Below are 17,025 nucleotides of genomic sequence, written 5' to 3' on the forward strand. Positions count from 1 at the left end.
TCTAGCATTTTGTGTAATGAATTGGTCATGGAGTGCTCCAGCAGAGATTTAGGCAACTAGATCTCTTTTCTTTAACTGTTCCATTATAATGAAACTAAATTCTAATAAGAAAATTGTAATCCTTTATATATTATGAGTATGACTTAAAGAAAACCAGACATTTATGCCTTTTTTGTGTGTGTGTGTGTGTGTGTGTTTTAACTCACTTAGTCTCACTGTTCTGTAAAATCTCGGTATTTCTAAAGCATTCTTTACTTGACTGTTCAACATATCTGTGAAAGCCCCTTGAGGAAGATTATAAATATGAACTTATAGTTCTGATATGAATTTTCAAAGGATTCAGACTAACCCTATGTACTATTGCACAGATGTAATAAAAGTTATTGCTATTACGGGCTTTCCCTCAGTATATTGAACACAGAAAGTGTAAGTAAATGCAAATTGCTCTTGCATGCAATAACTCTGATCAAGGAAGAGGCCAGTAATGTTTTTTTGAACATCATGATATTGTAGAGGGTACCCTCATTACACTCCCAAGAAATAATATACCTTTCTGCTTCATTAAATGTGAACACACATAAATAACTCCATTGTCATACATTCAGTCTTTATCATTATCATGATCATAATAATACCAACAAGTAGAAATATACTATAACCAAGGTTTCAGATTTTCACAAACCTGATTGAATACTTTTGCATAAGATTGTCGGTACACCTGGAAAGGATTGAAGACAGGCTGCTCTTCTCTGCCCTTCAGCGTCAAAGGCAGATATTGACTCGAGGTAACACCATCTTCAGAAGAATTCTCACAAGACAGCTGCTCTTTCAAATATTCCTTTTGGAAGAAAAAGCAACCACAGAATAGTACAGGCCACCTAGCTTTCTATGTGAAATTTGCCTACATTTCAAGTAGAAGTTTGGAAGATAAAAGTTCCTTTTAATACAATGGGGAATTAAAAATCTTTTAAAAAATAGAAACCTTTTTAACAACATCACCATTTTACAATGAACAAGAAATAACCTCGGAAAACATGCACCCTTTTGAATTAAACTTTTTGGAAAACAGTCAACAATTACTATAAATCAATTCTTCTATTAACATGTTGTAACCATGTTATTTAAACATAGGAAATAAATATTCTCCCACTCTTGAAAGCTATTTTTAGCTGCTTACACATTCAAGGACTAGAAGCAGTATGATTTGCATTGCAATTTTAGAAACTATACTGTAACAGATGCATTATTATTTTGGATACCATCTTTTCTGTTTTCACTTCTTCAACTACTATGTGAATAAATCATCATTGCAGGCCAATAAAGTGTTTTGATTAAATAGAACCATTTCGTGAAGAACGAGATAATGAAACATTTACACATCCATTTGCTGGATTAACTACTGTGATTAAACAGTTTATTGTTATTAAAATGAAGTCCATTACATGGAGAAGTACTCAAGGTAAGTCATTAGGATGGGTGGATGCAAATGCTCCTCTTATTTGCAGTAATGCTGAGGTGGAATAACAGGCAAACTACCTGCCAAGGCATCCTGTGCCTCTCAGTAGGTGTTTCTAAAAGAAGAATTTCATCATCTGTTTAAACTTACCCAATTATGGCCTGACCTGAAAGGCACAAATTCAGTTTCAGGCCACACAGACTGTAGCTGTTTCTCCCTTGTGTTGGCACTAGCATATGTTGTGAAATCAGCCAGGAAAAAAAAAAGGCTTCATCCAGATAAACAAGCCACATGATTTCTAGTACTAGTACAAAAGTGGAAGAGCACAAGGGCAAGAGAAGGAGAAGGACTGTCTCTCTGCTGGTTGCAATCAAATGTCATGTCTGACCAAGAGAATCACAAAATTGTCTTAGATATGGGAAAAATCCCTAACCAAGCAAAAGAAGAAAAACAAACTGAGCTTTTTTCTGCTTAAAACAATATCACAGAGCAACTGGGAAAACATACCCTCTTTTAGCTATTTTTACTCAGCTTTTCAAAAATACCTGGATTTTTATTTCCCCATTCATTTATTCAGTCACTACTTTATGCCATAACAAAGATTTCAGAGCCACGGTGAATGAGGTTATTTAAAAGCTATTTCTGTACATCTACCAAATTTTCATAAATGTACTGCCTTCCATGAACACATTTTTACAAAATCTGTAGACTAAAGCAACCCAGCCCTCTGGATGTAACAGAGCCAGCAGAAGCAGATTGTGTTGCTTTTTCAGAACCAATACTGGAAATAGCTGTCCATGTGTTGCCAGATGAAGAAGCTCAGCTGGTGGGAAGACACAATGCTTATTTTGCAAAACCAGTAGTCTACAGAATGGCACTGTACGTATTCTGTAGGATCATGTTAAACATTAACCAAGTAACGAACCAGCCTGGGTATGCCATCTCAGCTCCCTTTTTGGAAAGCAACACCGGTTCACTGAACGGGTAACTTTGGGGTCTGGGACCACCAGAGACCACAAGAGGGACCCCCGGGACAGACGAACACACACGCAAAGTGGGGAGGTCATGTTATGGGTCTCAAGGAAATTATTATTATATGTATGGTTCGTTCTAGGAAAATCAATGAATATGTATGTAAAATACAGTATATAAAGCAGGAGCTTTTCTGTGCTTGACATGCACAATTCTGGTGGAGATATCCCTGCGGCATCTGGCACTGTAATAAAGAATGCCTGCTTCTTAATGTTACAGTGGTATTAGAAGGGAGATTTTGACCAATTTTGCTAACACCTGCTTGCCAGGGTTTGAAAAATTAAAGTGGTATACAACTGACCTCAATAAAGGTATTTTTCTGTCTTTAATAAAATACTGTGGATTTGCTTTTGATGAAGAGACTTATTCAACAATGGTAAATACATTACCATTAAGATGCCCTTTAGTACAGTAAATATCATAGTCGCTGAAAGGGTCATGTTTCAAAAATGTGAAAATATGAGATCATATCTGTAAACATGTGAACTATATCCTCAGTACACTGACTGGGCATCAGATCAAGTATACAGAATATTATTGAGCCTTACAGCTCAGAAGAGTTATCTCTTTGGTTGTCATTACTAAAAAAATATTTTAATTTTTTTTTTTTTTTTTGCAAACACATGAAGGGCTGAACACTGTTTTGAGTATACGTAACTGTTAAAAATTTTTATAAAATCATATCTCTATTTTAAAATCCAGCTTCCAAGAACCCATATACCTTTTCACCTGCTTTTCTAAGGAATATTACTAAGAACACCAATTTTCTGTCCCATGATTTTGTTTTTACACATGATTACCAAGCAGTGTAGCATAAAGATCTCTAAACTTATTTTAAGAACACAATCCCGGGACATTCCAAGGAGTCCTTAAACAAAAGAGTGGACCTTTGAATACACAATCAAATCTATTTCTTGGGCAGGCACATAAAACATAATTTAGGTTTTGAAAAATAATATTGAAAAGTTCATAATCATAATACCATGCTAAGCATTAAAATGTTTTGTAATGGTTTCAAAGGCATTTGAAAGTAATACAGGTAAATCCTTCTGTAACTCAAGCTGGCCAGGATCTCTCTTCTTCTTCTTCTCTTTTAAAACAATACAGTTTTTTCCACTGAGAAATGTTCTATTTTTAAAAAGGGTCTTACTAGCTGCAGAAATTCAAGGAGAGACACCTGGGATGTGCAAAGTCAGGCTGAAGTCCCTTTTCCCCCTAATTCTCTTAGCTTCATACTTCCTATTGGAGCTGCTCCACTTTGTATAACTAACTGAATACTCACAGGAGTCAGATGTTAGATCGGGGTCTCCAAAACCCAGGATGTGCATTTTATTCCTTCAGCTATCATTCTATTTTTTGACCCTAAAAGTTACAGAATGCATTTTTACCACTATTTCTACAAGGCAAAACAACTCCAACAAGGGAAAAAGGAGTTCCATGCTGATAGCTAATGGTATGGAGGTTTGGGGAATTAGTTCAGATGTGGGAGATGCAGATTCAATTCCCTGTATAAACCAGGAAGTATAAAGATTTGAGCCTGCATATGCTGTCCCCTAGGTAACTGTCCTAACTTCTGGAGTATATGCTATTTTCGATGGTCTTTTCCACATCTCTTTACACCTAATAGTAATCCTGAATGTGCTCCAGGTGAGGAAGTTTTGTTTATTACAGTAATAATTTTCACTTCACTTCCTAAACCAGTTAATTGTTCAGGAAATTGAAACTTGAAAAGATTCTATACTGTACTAATGTAAGGTTGCCATCTCTGCATATATGCTTACATTGCTTCTGATGCTTCCAAAGGCAGATTCATAAAGGTTATTTTTAAGCCTCTACTTAGGAACTAAACAGTTGGATCCTATTTTCAGAAGCACAGTGTGTGTACTAAGGTGCTCTCCATGGCCTCCCTACAGACATAGCTCTCTAAGTCAGGGTTTTCTGCAACCAGGTTTTTCAGAAGAAAAATCCTGGCCTCTACCTATATTTGCATTATTTTGTATTTTATTATAAACACTTCTGTACACTTTCAAGAGTCTTAAGCACCTGCTTATGCATTCAAGGAATTTAGTAATTAAAACTAAAACCAGAACTTTCTAAATTAAGTTGTGTAACCATACAATTTAAACAAACCTATGTTTATTTCAGTGAATAAAACCAAAATGCTTTTGGTAACTTGGGGCAATTTAGAACAGCCTTAGAAATAATGCAATTACTCTTTTACATTGCCAAAATTCCATATGCAGCAAATAAATCTGAATTTGTATCTTGTAATTTTAAAAGCACTTTGGCTGAACTGAATTGTCTAAATTGAGTAAGATTTCATTTACTTCCTCAGTATAGCCATAGGGGTTGCTTGTTTGTTTAAACCAAGATAGTTAATTAACCAAGTGTAATTTTACCTTTGTAACAGTCAATTCTTCAACAGTCTTCGTTGATTTTTCAATTTTTTTCTAAACTGTGCTCAGACTCCTAAAATGAATCTGTGGTCTACAACATGAAACTGAAGGAAGTTTATGAGCCATACTACTGTCTAAGTACCTAAATAAAATCTACAGTGTTTCCTACAACGTAGTCTTTTCTGTAGAAATGCACAAAAGCCTAAACTGAATGGATTCTATTACAACACAATATAGGATTCTATATTGATTTTAAGAACTATTATCACCTCCTTGACTAACCCTTAGCTGCCAGCAGATGTTGCCCCAGGCCAGTACACACCTAATTGGTCTGTGGAAAGGCTGTTTCCCTACCTCATTGAGCCGGATGATGTGATAAATCTGCCTCAGGTACTCACTACCACCTGGTTTGTGGCAGATATCCAGGACCATCATGTTTATATTATGCTCAGACAATCCAAGTGCAATACCTCCTTCCTCTAATGTTGCACCTTCAACTGTGACTGAGGCACTAGAAGATAGAAAAGATACAGTCCTAAGTTAAATTTATAAAGAGCAAAATATTAATATCAATTCAGCTAGAACTACATATTCAAAAAAACCTGGAAGTACTTAGACATATGTTGCCCTACATATATCTCTCACATAATATGCGTTAAATAACAGTATTATACCAATTTTAATCACCTTAATTGGAAAGATGAACAGATAAAACACTCCTTAAGGATAAAGAAGTAGCAAATATTTTCGTTTCCCCTAGAGAAGTATCTTTGGTACTAAAAATGGCATTTACATTTGATCTCTTGTGCATTTTTCTTTGCCTGTCACAGCATATATTAAAGCCTAATTAACATGTCAGAAAGGTAGCCATTACTTTAAGTATAGGTTAGAAGTTTTAAATTGAAGTAGTTTTCTTTCCACTGCTATGTTGTTAACCATTTAAAAGGTCCCTATTTGCCACTTGTTGCATTTTTTGCCCTATACCTTTCCTTGGGGCTTTTTTTGTATTTGTGTGAAACTTCTACCATGAAAATCTGAAAGTGACATTTCCAAATGCCTCCAAAAATGTGCATTCAAATCTCTGATCATTGTCAGACTCTGCATGCAACCACAAGTTACTATCTTAGTACTGCTACTAATGAAGTCTAAGAAAGAAGTAGTACTGAAATTTTCCTCAAATACTAGAGCTGCAGCACAGGTATTTAATATGTATGTGTCAAGAATTCAAAAGATTAACAAATATTGTCTTTTCTACAGACACGGTTGGATAATTTAAAATAAACCAAGGAAGTATTATCAATCAAATAAAAAATCAGTGTTGTAATTGTTAAGAAGTAAAACAAAAACCAAAACATCAAAAAAATCCCAAAAATCTGAAAACCACTGTGGTTGCAGTTTACTATTTAAAGTGTGCCACGGTTACAAAGTCAGTCCTTCTGAAAGTTGCTGTTTGACCTACAGGCTCTCTGAAATGCTGCACAGCTGCTGGACATTAAAGCCAATACATATTGCTTCCACATGCAGTTTCAGAATGTCCTACAGGGCAAATAGTTTCAAAATATAAACTATAATTTTGTTCTTTGCTGAATGCAAGTAAGCAATACTACATTATTATGGTGTACTTTACAAAAAAGCTTCAAAGAAATTGATCTTTAAATTAAAGCACATTTAAGGCTGATATTTGATGCCACATAAAGATACAATCTGAATGTCGTGTCAAAATTCTTAGCAACTAACATTGAAAAAGCTAAGGACCTCTGACAAAGGAATGTATCAGTGCCAGCACCCAAATTGTATTCTTTACTGCCCGTTACTGCACAGGTGAAGCAGATGATTGGATTCAGGCAGCACTATGATTAATGACTTCCTTTCTGGATTTGGGACTGCCTATCAATCATGTCATTAGCAAGAATGTGCCCTGAGAGAGGCAGACCTCAGCCAAGGAATAACTGCATTCATCTTAATCTGTATATGCACCCAGCCAGCAAGGTCAGGGTCACCACGATGAAAAACAATAATCTTCAATTCAACAAATTACTTTGCAAAGACAGACATTTCTTTTCTTCCCAAGATGTGTGTTTTTTAGAATCTAACGTGACTGTTTACAGCTCTGGTGCTACCATAAAGTGAAGGTTACTTTAATGAATAGTAATACTTTCAGGCAGTACACAAGACAGGTAAAGAACCTTTGCCATTTTCTGAACCTTTCAATGAGGGCTATAATTTTTGAAATATTCTTTAAAATTAAGTTAATATATATTATTTAGACTTTTTATGTAAATAGCAATTCTGATAATAATAACATAACATGAAATCAAGCAAGAATTTTACTTACAAAAGCCCACTACACTTCAAAAATGTTTTTATGGCTGTGTAGATGAGTCCCAAATAAATTTTTGAAATTTATTGGGTTTTTTCTTTCCTATGTATCTATTAGAAGTCTATAAACATTTATAAATATGTGTGTATATATGCACATGCATCCAGCTAAATCAGAAAATAATTTGATTATTGAATGGTTACACAGCACAAATATAGTACATAGTATATAATTACAATATAGTAATTTCATTCATGAAAATCATAAATCCCCTCTTGAAAGACTGTTTTCAGTTTAGTAATTATGTGGTCACTACTTACTTTAATTGATTATTTGAATTTCAGCTCTAATATATTAGTTTTGTAATTTGCATTTACAATAACATTTATCTCTAGATATCTCAGGTATTTATAAACTGGATCTTTTTTTCCCACAGATATTGACTCATAATATTTGAATGAAAAGTGGAAAAACAACATTCATATTAGATTTCTCTTGCAGAAATGCAACTCAAGTCAGGGGAGTCAACTTCATAACTGCATCAAATAACTGCTCACTTGGAGAGCAGGTGATGTATTCTTCATTCTAAGCTTAAAATTACCAGGCCTAGTCACAAGCTAGTTCTCTCATTGCTGTAAACAAACTGTAGACATGCAGAAACATTTTCCCATGTTTTACTTTCCACAATCTGGTACCTAACATGTAACACAGCATTTTTGTTGTATTTTACAAAAGAAAATACAGTAGCATATTAATTTAAAATTCTCATTTTCTGAAGATGTGTAAATTAACTCAAGTTTTAGTTTTTAGAGTCTATCCACAATATTGTCTTTCTATATTTGTTTTTAAGAAGTACCTATTCTCTCAGTGACATTACAAACTGTATTATGGACCACTGTGTTAAGTATCAATTTACAAATTATCATTATGCTCTTTTATTCTACAACTCAATCAGTCACTGGCATCCGGCTTCAATCCTTTAATCATTGGATTAGATCTTGTAAATTAGAATTAAATGGAAATGCAAAGATAACAAAGGTCAGTGTCAATGAGTGTTTGTGTGACACTATTACTGCTTACCACATTTATTACTGCTACCCACATTAACTGACTACTCAAAGAAACAGGACACTGTCCCTTAAAAACCTGTTCAGTGGTATCACTGATGAAAACCTGCATGAAAACCTGTTCAGTGGTATCACTGATTGCAGCCTACAATCACTGTATCCTTTGTTTATAGGGACAAATCCTGACATGACAACAACAAACTGCAACCTTCAAGAATATTCACGGAATAAACCAGCAATCTTACTTTCGGTGGTTACAATTTAATTCAGTAAGTCATGTTATTCCAATCAATCTAATATGGCAAAGTTGATGAATGGTATTTTTACAGAATGATACATGAAAGCAACATTAAAACAGACTGGACTACAAACACACTGACATGTACACAACTCCTTGAAAAATCACTGTAAAGGTCTTAATGTCAAATCTGAAGGAAAAATTGGTATTTTCTCAGAAAGGCACAACAGGATATTATTCTTGTCCTTTTATGATATACCCTATTTGCCTCAGGGTTTTATATGTTTTAGAATAAAGTATGCTTACTTTTTATTCACAGATGAACACTGAAAACTTCTCACAGTTCCTCTTAATTTAATCACCACAGTAAAATTAAATTATAAATGTATTTAGTACGGGTTCACATTTTGAAAGATAATGGACTTGTCCATATTTTTGATAACATGAAATCTTGTAGTACTATGAACACACTGTTCTGATGAAACTACCATATTTTAGTGTTTCAGCTATGAACTTAAATTACAAACCCATGGTATATCAATATTTAGGACTAATCTGTTTCATATAAGATCACTGCTCATCTCTTTTCCTTAAAATTAAGCAGTAGCCATAAACATGCCAATAATCCAGTAAAATAAAGAGCAAATAATAGCATTTGAAAAATACTATGTCCTTACCAGTCTATGCTCAATTTTCTTGCCTTCAGCAACTGGTTCTCAATCCAGTTTGGTCTTTGCTGCTCAATGCTTTGTATAATCTTCTGGGTCACTTGCTTAGGACCACTTTTCTGTTTTCCCATAATACTTTCTAAGCACACACGAACTAAACTGAGTTTTTCTTTGCTCCATCTGTCAAGTGTTGCACCTGTTAAAAATTCTGCAGTATTTCCATCCTCAAATATCCGACATATAATTACAATCAAGTTCCAGACAAGCAGACCAGCTTTCTTCAATTCAGCAAAGTTTCTTGACATTTTTCTCTCAGCCAGAAAAAAGAAGTATTTAACTGGGGGAGGCAAACATGCAATCACTGTAGGTAACTTGCTGATTACAATAGATACTGCTTGAGCTGCAAGCCTTGTGAAGCCTTAAAAATAGAAAGAAAAGATTATATGATTAACATTAACAGTATAGTTCTAACTGCTTCTGAATGTTGTATGATAATTTCTAACTTCCTTTTGTACTGAAAATGGGTAAAAAGCTTAAGTACTCAACACTGTAGTTTCACTTGTATTATGCTATCTGCACATAAATCCCACAAAACTCCAACAACTATATTAATTAAAAGCAGAAAATTTAAAATTTAGACTGTGACTCTCAACAATTAGTCCAGCTGTGCACAGTTGTTACAGATTCACGAGAAAGACAGTACTCAGGTATTCTGAATGGTAAAAAGTTGTCTTCAAGATTATATTATTTTTCAACTTCACAACTGAAGCATTGTGCTAAGTGTATCAGAATATTACATACATTTATAACCTCTAGTTTTTTATAAATTCTTTTCTATGTCCAAAATTACAAAAGTTCAGTTCATCATCTTTCATACAAACATCAACACTAGATAGCCCTGCATTTTAAAGACCCTAGATAATAAAAGTAGCTATAAAAGTAACTACAGAGAAATTGTGCTGCTCAAAACCCAAGACATATATAAAATGAAAAACATAGCAAAATGTGTCAAGATAAAAAAAAGCACCAATCTCCAACAATTCAAGAAAACCCTGTGTCATTGCACCTGCATTCCAAATGTTTTTCTTTTATTAAAAAAAGAAACCATATCTGTTCTAGATACCACACATACAAATTTAAATTGTCTTGAAGCCTAGACTGTTACCTCTCAGTTTGCATATCAGTTCACACATAGCAATTAGCCTAAAATAGCCATACAAAAATTCTAGATTAAAATGAGAGTGCAGTGAAGACGTACGAAAAAAAAGAATGGATTGATGCCCTGGCTTGGCCACAATCTACATACTCAAAACACTGTGCCACAATATACTACAGTTTTGAAAAAAATCAGGTAATATTTTGGTGGCAAAAATTTATGACAAAATGTTTCTAAAAGTTAGCCTTCTGAATGATGACCTGAAATGACAGATGCTTTAGGCACTGTGGGCTATGAAAATATATACCAGAAATCAGCTTTACATCTAATCACCTTCAAAATACCTCCTGTTCTGTATGATTTCTTTCTTCCTTTACTGTTTCAACAACCAAGCAGCAGCATATTCCACAAAAGTTTCAGTGCTTGTTTTATTCAAGCATAAATTGCTGTGTGGTAAAGCTGGGGCGAATGACAGTCCCAAATGAAAAGATGATAATGAAAAGGAAAGCTGCTTACAGCCATTGAGGCCAAAGTATAGGCATTATTCTTCACTTTGTTTTGAATCCCATCTGACTACTGCCAGATGCTGGAAACATCTCCAGCATATTATTACCAATACTACAATACTGATTATTTTCAAAATCTTGTTTGTATATGTATGGCTGCAAGCCTCAAGAAAGAATAACCAAATTTTAATGGAAAGTACTGAAAACACCCCAACCACCACAGGATGTTTAGGAATAGTTTATTCATTGTAAAACTATAACACTCACAAAATTTAATTGCCTACTTTTGGAGTAAATGACTTAAAAGTTTTTATGAGAAGCTTATAGGATGCATTGTACACATATATAAATATTATGTATAAATTTCACCTACATTTGCCAGATTCTTTTCTCTTCATTTCCCGAGGAGTGTAATTCCATTCCTTTGGAACAGTTTTCAGTAAACCTTCAGGAACTATTTGCTTGTGCTGGTATGTTCCATAGTTTTCTGTTGCCTCCCATGAATGCATCAAAGAAATTATTTGTTTCACTATACCCTTCACTGAATTAATCAAAGTCAACTTCAAGCATCTGACAACTTCTGGCTCCGACTCACCATAACTGGAAACTTCAGAAGGAAGAAGTATTAACTATTCAGTAAGTGTAAATCTGTTTCAGAAAGTGTTTTCAGAATTCTTATGGAAAAAAAAATAACATTATGTCATAATAAATTAGATCTATTTGTCTGTTACAAATTAAGAAAGAGTATAATGCAAAACATAGGGCATCTTGGTACCATCTTAATACAGTACTGACAAAAAAATCCATTTATTTCCTTAATTCTCATTTCTCTACTGATATATTTTAAAAATTCTATTTAAGCTGATTGATGTCTTCCTTTTTATATGGAAAACATTAAAGTATTTGTTAGGCATCAATGAGGCAAACAGATATACCTTTTTTCCTACTTTCTTGTCTTGAAAGTATTAATGATGTTGCATTTATTAGATACCCAAACTGCTATACAACAGACAGTAAAGGAAAAGAAAGGTATTTTGGAAACAAAAATACATACAAATAATAGTTATCAATAGAAACACAGCATGTCATCAGACTGCATGTTCAAAACACACCATCCTAAATACAGTTATTGACACTACAACAAGTATCAATCTTCTCCACATTCTTAATACCACAGGAAACTGCAGTTTCTCCATTGTCATGGAGCTGCAATTGTCAGATAGAGTGTTGCAGAGCATTTCAGACAGATGTTTTGACATGTTAGATCTTTACATCCTTTGCTCATACTTTTGCTTCCCTCTACTTTTTGCTGATCTAATCATGGTCTTTCTGGAAGCTTCCAAGCACTATTTCTCTGTTTTTCTTCCTCTTACATGTTAAACTTCTACTTTTTGCAATCCCATTTTTCTCTGAGAAGTATCTGAGCACTTTTATCATTGTTTTCTATTTTGTGATGCTCATAATTCTATTTCCCCTCATGCATTCTCCCATTTTCATGCTCTTCTTTTGAGCCCTCCTGCTTTTAATCCATAATTTTCAATATCACCCTTCTAAACCTCACCTCTCTTTTCTGGTTGAAAACTGTTTTCCTAAGGGATAGAATTAGTTGGTCTAATTGTGAGGCCAGCTCTCCCCCTCAACAGAAAATTAAGAGGCTGAATGCCTGTTGACAATAGAAACTAAATGCTCATCAGATTATTTCTCCCTCAGTAGGAGAAGAAGTCCTTCCTTCTCTTTTTCCACTCTTCTTCCTTGCATCCTCTCTTTTAAATTGTGGCAAAGGTCTGGAGCTGTTGAATGCATAGAGATGAAGAACCTCTACTGGTAGAGACCTACAAAAACATTCTGCAGCCAGTCTGCTGGTAAGACAAACACTTAAGGTCATCAGACTCTTGGTCAACAACACTGCTCTGGAACCTCTGCATTCTTCAAAATTTTAACCACTCCTACCATGGCCTGACTGCACAAACCCTTAAATAATACTATAATTTTGAAGTAAGCTAACATACTTTCACTTATGCTAAAAATAATACTCACTGCATGTCTCAAAATGAACAACATTTAACATCAGATTTGAAATGCTTATTAAGAAATTAATAAATGAATAAAAACCTGTCATATTGTATAAGCAGTTCCACAGCAGCTCTTTTTCCATGTAGGACTCAAAAGCAATGCCAAGAGATTTGGGTGATAAAGTGCAGTAAGACAATACTGTGAAGATTGTTTCAATCAGAGTAGGCTCTTTGTTATTTTCCTGTTCCAAGAGAGAACTTTGTTCACCACAATTTAATGCTTGATTACCTTCAAAATAAACAAAAACATAGTTCCAATAATTTCCAAGTAATTTAAGGTCTCAGTAATCGATAGTATTATTCAAAACAAACTGCAAAGTGTATCTGAATAATATTTCAAACAATAACACTTACAGATACTAAAATCTGATCTTTCTCTGCCTAATAACAGTTGACTGTCTTCCTGAATTATGCGGAGTCAATAAAGAAAGAGACTTAGGCATGTTTTCAGACTATGAAATATGCCTATTTAATTCATAATTAAATTGGAATTGACTGCAATTGGAAATTTATTATTTACTGAAGATTAATCATTAGATTCTAAACTGCAGAATCACAGTCAAAAATCTATTACTGCTTAACTCTTCCTTATATAATAGTCATAAGAAACAATAAAATCCCATTTAGATATAAAAAACTAAGAAAAGTAGCAGCTCCATATTCCCTACAATGTGCTTTGTTTTTCAGTGTAAGATGAAATTCAGAATAAAACAGTTCCACAAAACAAAATCTCAGCCCTGATAAAATACAGATTTTAAAGACAAGTAGTGAATATCATAAAGTGATATTAATTTAACCAAATTCTACAGGGAGTTTTGCTAAGATTTCAAGTACTATGTAAACTTACAAATATTTACAAATACTTCTGACAATCATTATAACACAATCTTCCTCATATAGCACATAAGAATATGTTCAAAACTCCAGGAATCAATGCAGTTCAATGACTTTGATTTGTGCTAATGTTGAAGACCTGAGCTTCCCACCTGTTTGTGAAATATGCTTCCAGCTGTGAGAACCAGAGCCATAACCTGTTAAATACTCTTAATTTAAATTTCTAGTTTGCAAAAACAGTGGTTTCTGTAAAAAGTATTTAGATAAAATTATACTGTAAAATGTCATTGCTTTCTGCCAGTTTCATTGTCTTTATCTTTAGCAACCTGTGGAGGAGAAAGATGGGAGTCTTCAAAATCTACCATAATGGAAAATCATTGCTTTCAACCCATCTTTGAATGACTTGAGAACTAAAAAAAATCTCATTTTACTCTCTTCTGAATTCCTACAACCTAATTCATGCATTACTGTAAATTATTCAATCTAGGTAGCATGCAACCTTAGCAGAAACAGAGGATGTAGAAAGCTGAAAAACATGATCACTAATTTCATAACCAACAATATGTGGCTTTTTTTCTCCAAGGCAGCAGACAGATCTGCAATAAGAAAGGTTTTTAATCAGCTTTCTTTTTCCTATGAGCTGAGTGCGCTGACATTTATTGTTTTCAATTCCAGATGCCTCTAAGTGAAGAATCAAATGGATTCCACTTATTCACTCAAACCAGGTATATGTATGACAAAGAACTAACCATCAAAGCAGAAAAAGCAGTTCAAATGGTGAGATGCAAATCTGAAATGAACTTTGATTCTATTACTGTAAGTATTTATTTTTGAAATTAATTTAACCAAATTCTAGGGTGAGTTTTGCTAAGATTTCAAGTACTATGTAAACTGCCTTTGAAGTACATGATGGGGAATTGGTTTGTTTAAAGGTGCTCATGACTTGAAATTAAGCCTAAATTTGGTTTATGACCAATGGAAAGTTTAAGTCACAACTTACTAATATACTAATTTTCAAATCAATTAGTGCTGCCAAAAGATTTAGATAAAGAAAGATGAGCATAAAAGAATTTTGTAGAAAGGGTTATAATACATCTTGTTATAACGACTGTATAATGCAACTCTTGTGCTTTTAAGCAAAGATCTGCACGAATCCACTACTAAATCATTCTGTGACTAAATACAACAAGTCATGTAATTATTCATCAGCTTTTTTTTGCTTTACCCTGAAGTAAATGTTCAACCTTGTTGTAACAACCTGAAAGCTCAGGTTAAAATCAGTTTTCTGATTGATAAGTGGTCATGGATCATAGAATCACAGAATCCCTTGGGTTAGAAGGGACCTTAAAGGATAATGTCATTCGAAAAGTTTGGCTAGCAGATCAGTATAGATGGTTAAATACTATGAATTAGGAGTCTACAGAAAGATACATTGATTTCTCTTGCCTTAGATTTTTCTTTTACATTTATTAGTTCACCTGTCATAACATTAAATATTCATATCAGTTTGAACTCCAATGCAGCCTTCTTGTTAATTATTACATAGAACAGAATTTATATGACAAGTATTTTACTTACTGCCCTGTTATGCTTCCCTCTATTTTTTTCACTGACTGCATTTGTACAGCAGAAGCTAATTTGTGAAGGGAACCTAAAGCTCCCATAGGCAGCTTAAAGGAGATGCTTCCATATTATTTCAGCAAGACTTAGCATTCATACATAAATGTGGCTATATATTTATCAAGATACCTGCTAAAATAAAAAAAACAGCTGTCTGTTATTTCCATATATCATGTTGTTCTATATGTACAAAATATACAAAAACATATTAGAATACTATTCTTTTTAATATATATCTCTATAAGAAAATTATGTATCTATTGAATAAAAGCTATGCCCTAACCATTCACAATGAATCATTCTTCCTATGACAAAATAATGCACTAAATCTCTTGGGATACTACCATGTATTTTAAAAGCATAACTTCAGAAAGGCAGAGTTACAAGTGCAATTTATCCACATTTCTTTCTTACTGATAGAAATACCACCCAGTAATTTGCCAACATTATCACTCATCCAGCACTTACCTGACTAGTCTAGCCATAAAATGAATCTTGCTGAATTCAGAAAATCCTGTTACTAATGCTAGACCTCACTCTCCTGAGCTAATCCATACACGTCAGCCAAGATACAAATAATTATGCTATCTTTTTTGACCAAAAGAGGTGGTCAAAACTCAAATTCATATATGCTGTTTCACTTAGGAAGATGAATTGAAGATGGAAAAAAATATTTCTGATAGTGGTCTTTAATTTGCAAGGAGGATGAAAGTTTTGCTTTCTTTACTGATTCTAAAGGTTTCTTTAAACAACAGTAACTGATCAGGATATAAAGAATGCAAAAAGGATATGCTTTATTTGTTTATAGAATCAAATACTTCAGCAGGCAGTCTGCAGTACACTCCATTCTCAGTGCTGTTTCTATCACTGACTTTTTATCTGTTCCTTGCTGTATCTTACCTGGTAGATCATTTTACTTTTCTTTCAGAGTTGCTCCTCTCCAGTGACAGCAAAAATCTATTGTAACTTTGAACATGGCTTCATTTTGGAAGTTGGTGTATTATTTTAGTTTTCAATTCCAAGGAGAAATTTTACATTATAGATTCATGGAAGAGTCACAGAATACTCTGAGTTGGAAGGGACCCACAAGGGTCATCAAGTCCAACTCTCAAGTAAATGGCCCGTATGGGGGATTGAACTTACAACCTTGTTCCTAACAGCACCATGTCCTAACCAACTAAGCTAATCTCAGGATCCCATTGCTTCTATTCTGAATAAAACCCAGATCTTAAACCTACCTGTTTCAATTTAATACATCCCAAATAATAATAAGCTCTGTATTAGTTGCTATCTATGAATCAAATAAATCCTAAATTTATGACAACCATAAAGCTCAACATGCCAAAGAAGCTTTAGAAGTGCTTATATCATCTGCCCACAGATTATTAATATATCAGCAAACTACTTCTGTAGGTATATATTTGTATGTCATCAACGCCACAGCATTTTAATTTCACTCAACTCCATTTAGAGTTTTTTCTCCCTAAACAATTTATTTTCAACTGAGGAAAGAAGCTATCTGAGAAGAACCTATCTGAGAAGAAGCTTCCATTAATGAATTGCTGAGTTAGTGATTTCTGTAGAATCTATTTTAGATAGATATATGGCCAATAGAAAAACCTATTACTGTCAGAATACCTCCAGTACTGATTTTATGGGA

The 17,025-nt window shown here is 33.9% G+C and overlaps 1 protein-coding gene across 4 annotated transcripts in view; it reads right to left on the reverse strand.

Moving 5' to 3' along the window:
* The window catches only part of KIAA0825 (KIAA0825 ortholog), a 231,294-nt gene that overhangs the window by 110,582 nt on the left and 103,687 nt on the right, over positions 1–17,025 (reverse strand). For 3 of the 4 annotated variants that reach the window (XM_077171844.1, XM_054652196.2, XM_077171843.1), the window contains 5 exons: positions 12,952–13,140; positions 11,213–11,446; positions 9,187–9,595; positions 5,239–5,395; positions 683–838 (listed from right to left, as the gene is read on the reverse strand). In XM_077171844.1, the coding sequence (XP_077027959.1) occupies positions 683–838; positions 5,239–5,395; positions 9,187–9,595; positions 11,213–11,446; positions 12,952–13,140 (1,145 nt within the window). The remainder of the gene's footprint in view (positions 1–682; positions 839–5,238; positions 5,396–9,186; positions 9,596–11,212; positions 11,447–12,951; positions 13,141–17,025) is intronic. The other variant, XM_077171845.1, reaches the window with a different exon arrangement.

The sequence above is a fragment of the Agelaius phoeniceus genome, chromosome Z (genome assembly GCF_051311805.1).
Source record: "Agelaius phoeniceus isolate bAgePho1 chromosome Z, bAgePho1.hap1, whole genome shotgun sequence".
NCBI classification, from domain to species: Eukaryota; Metazoa; Chordata; class Aves; order Passeriformes; family Icteridae; genus Agelaius; species Agelaius phoeniceus.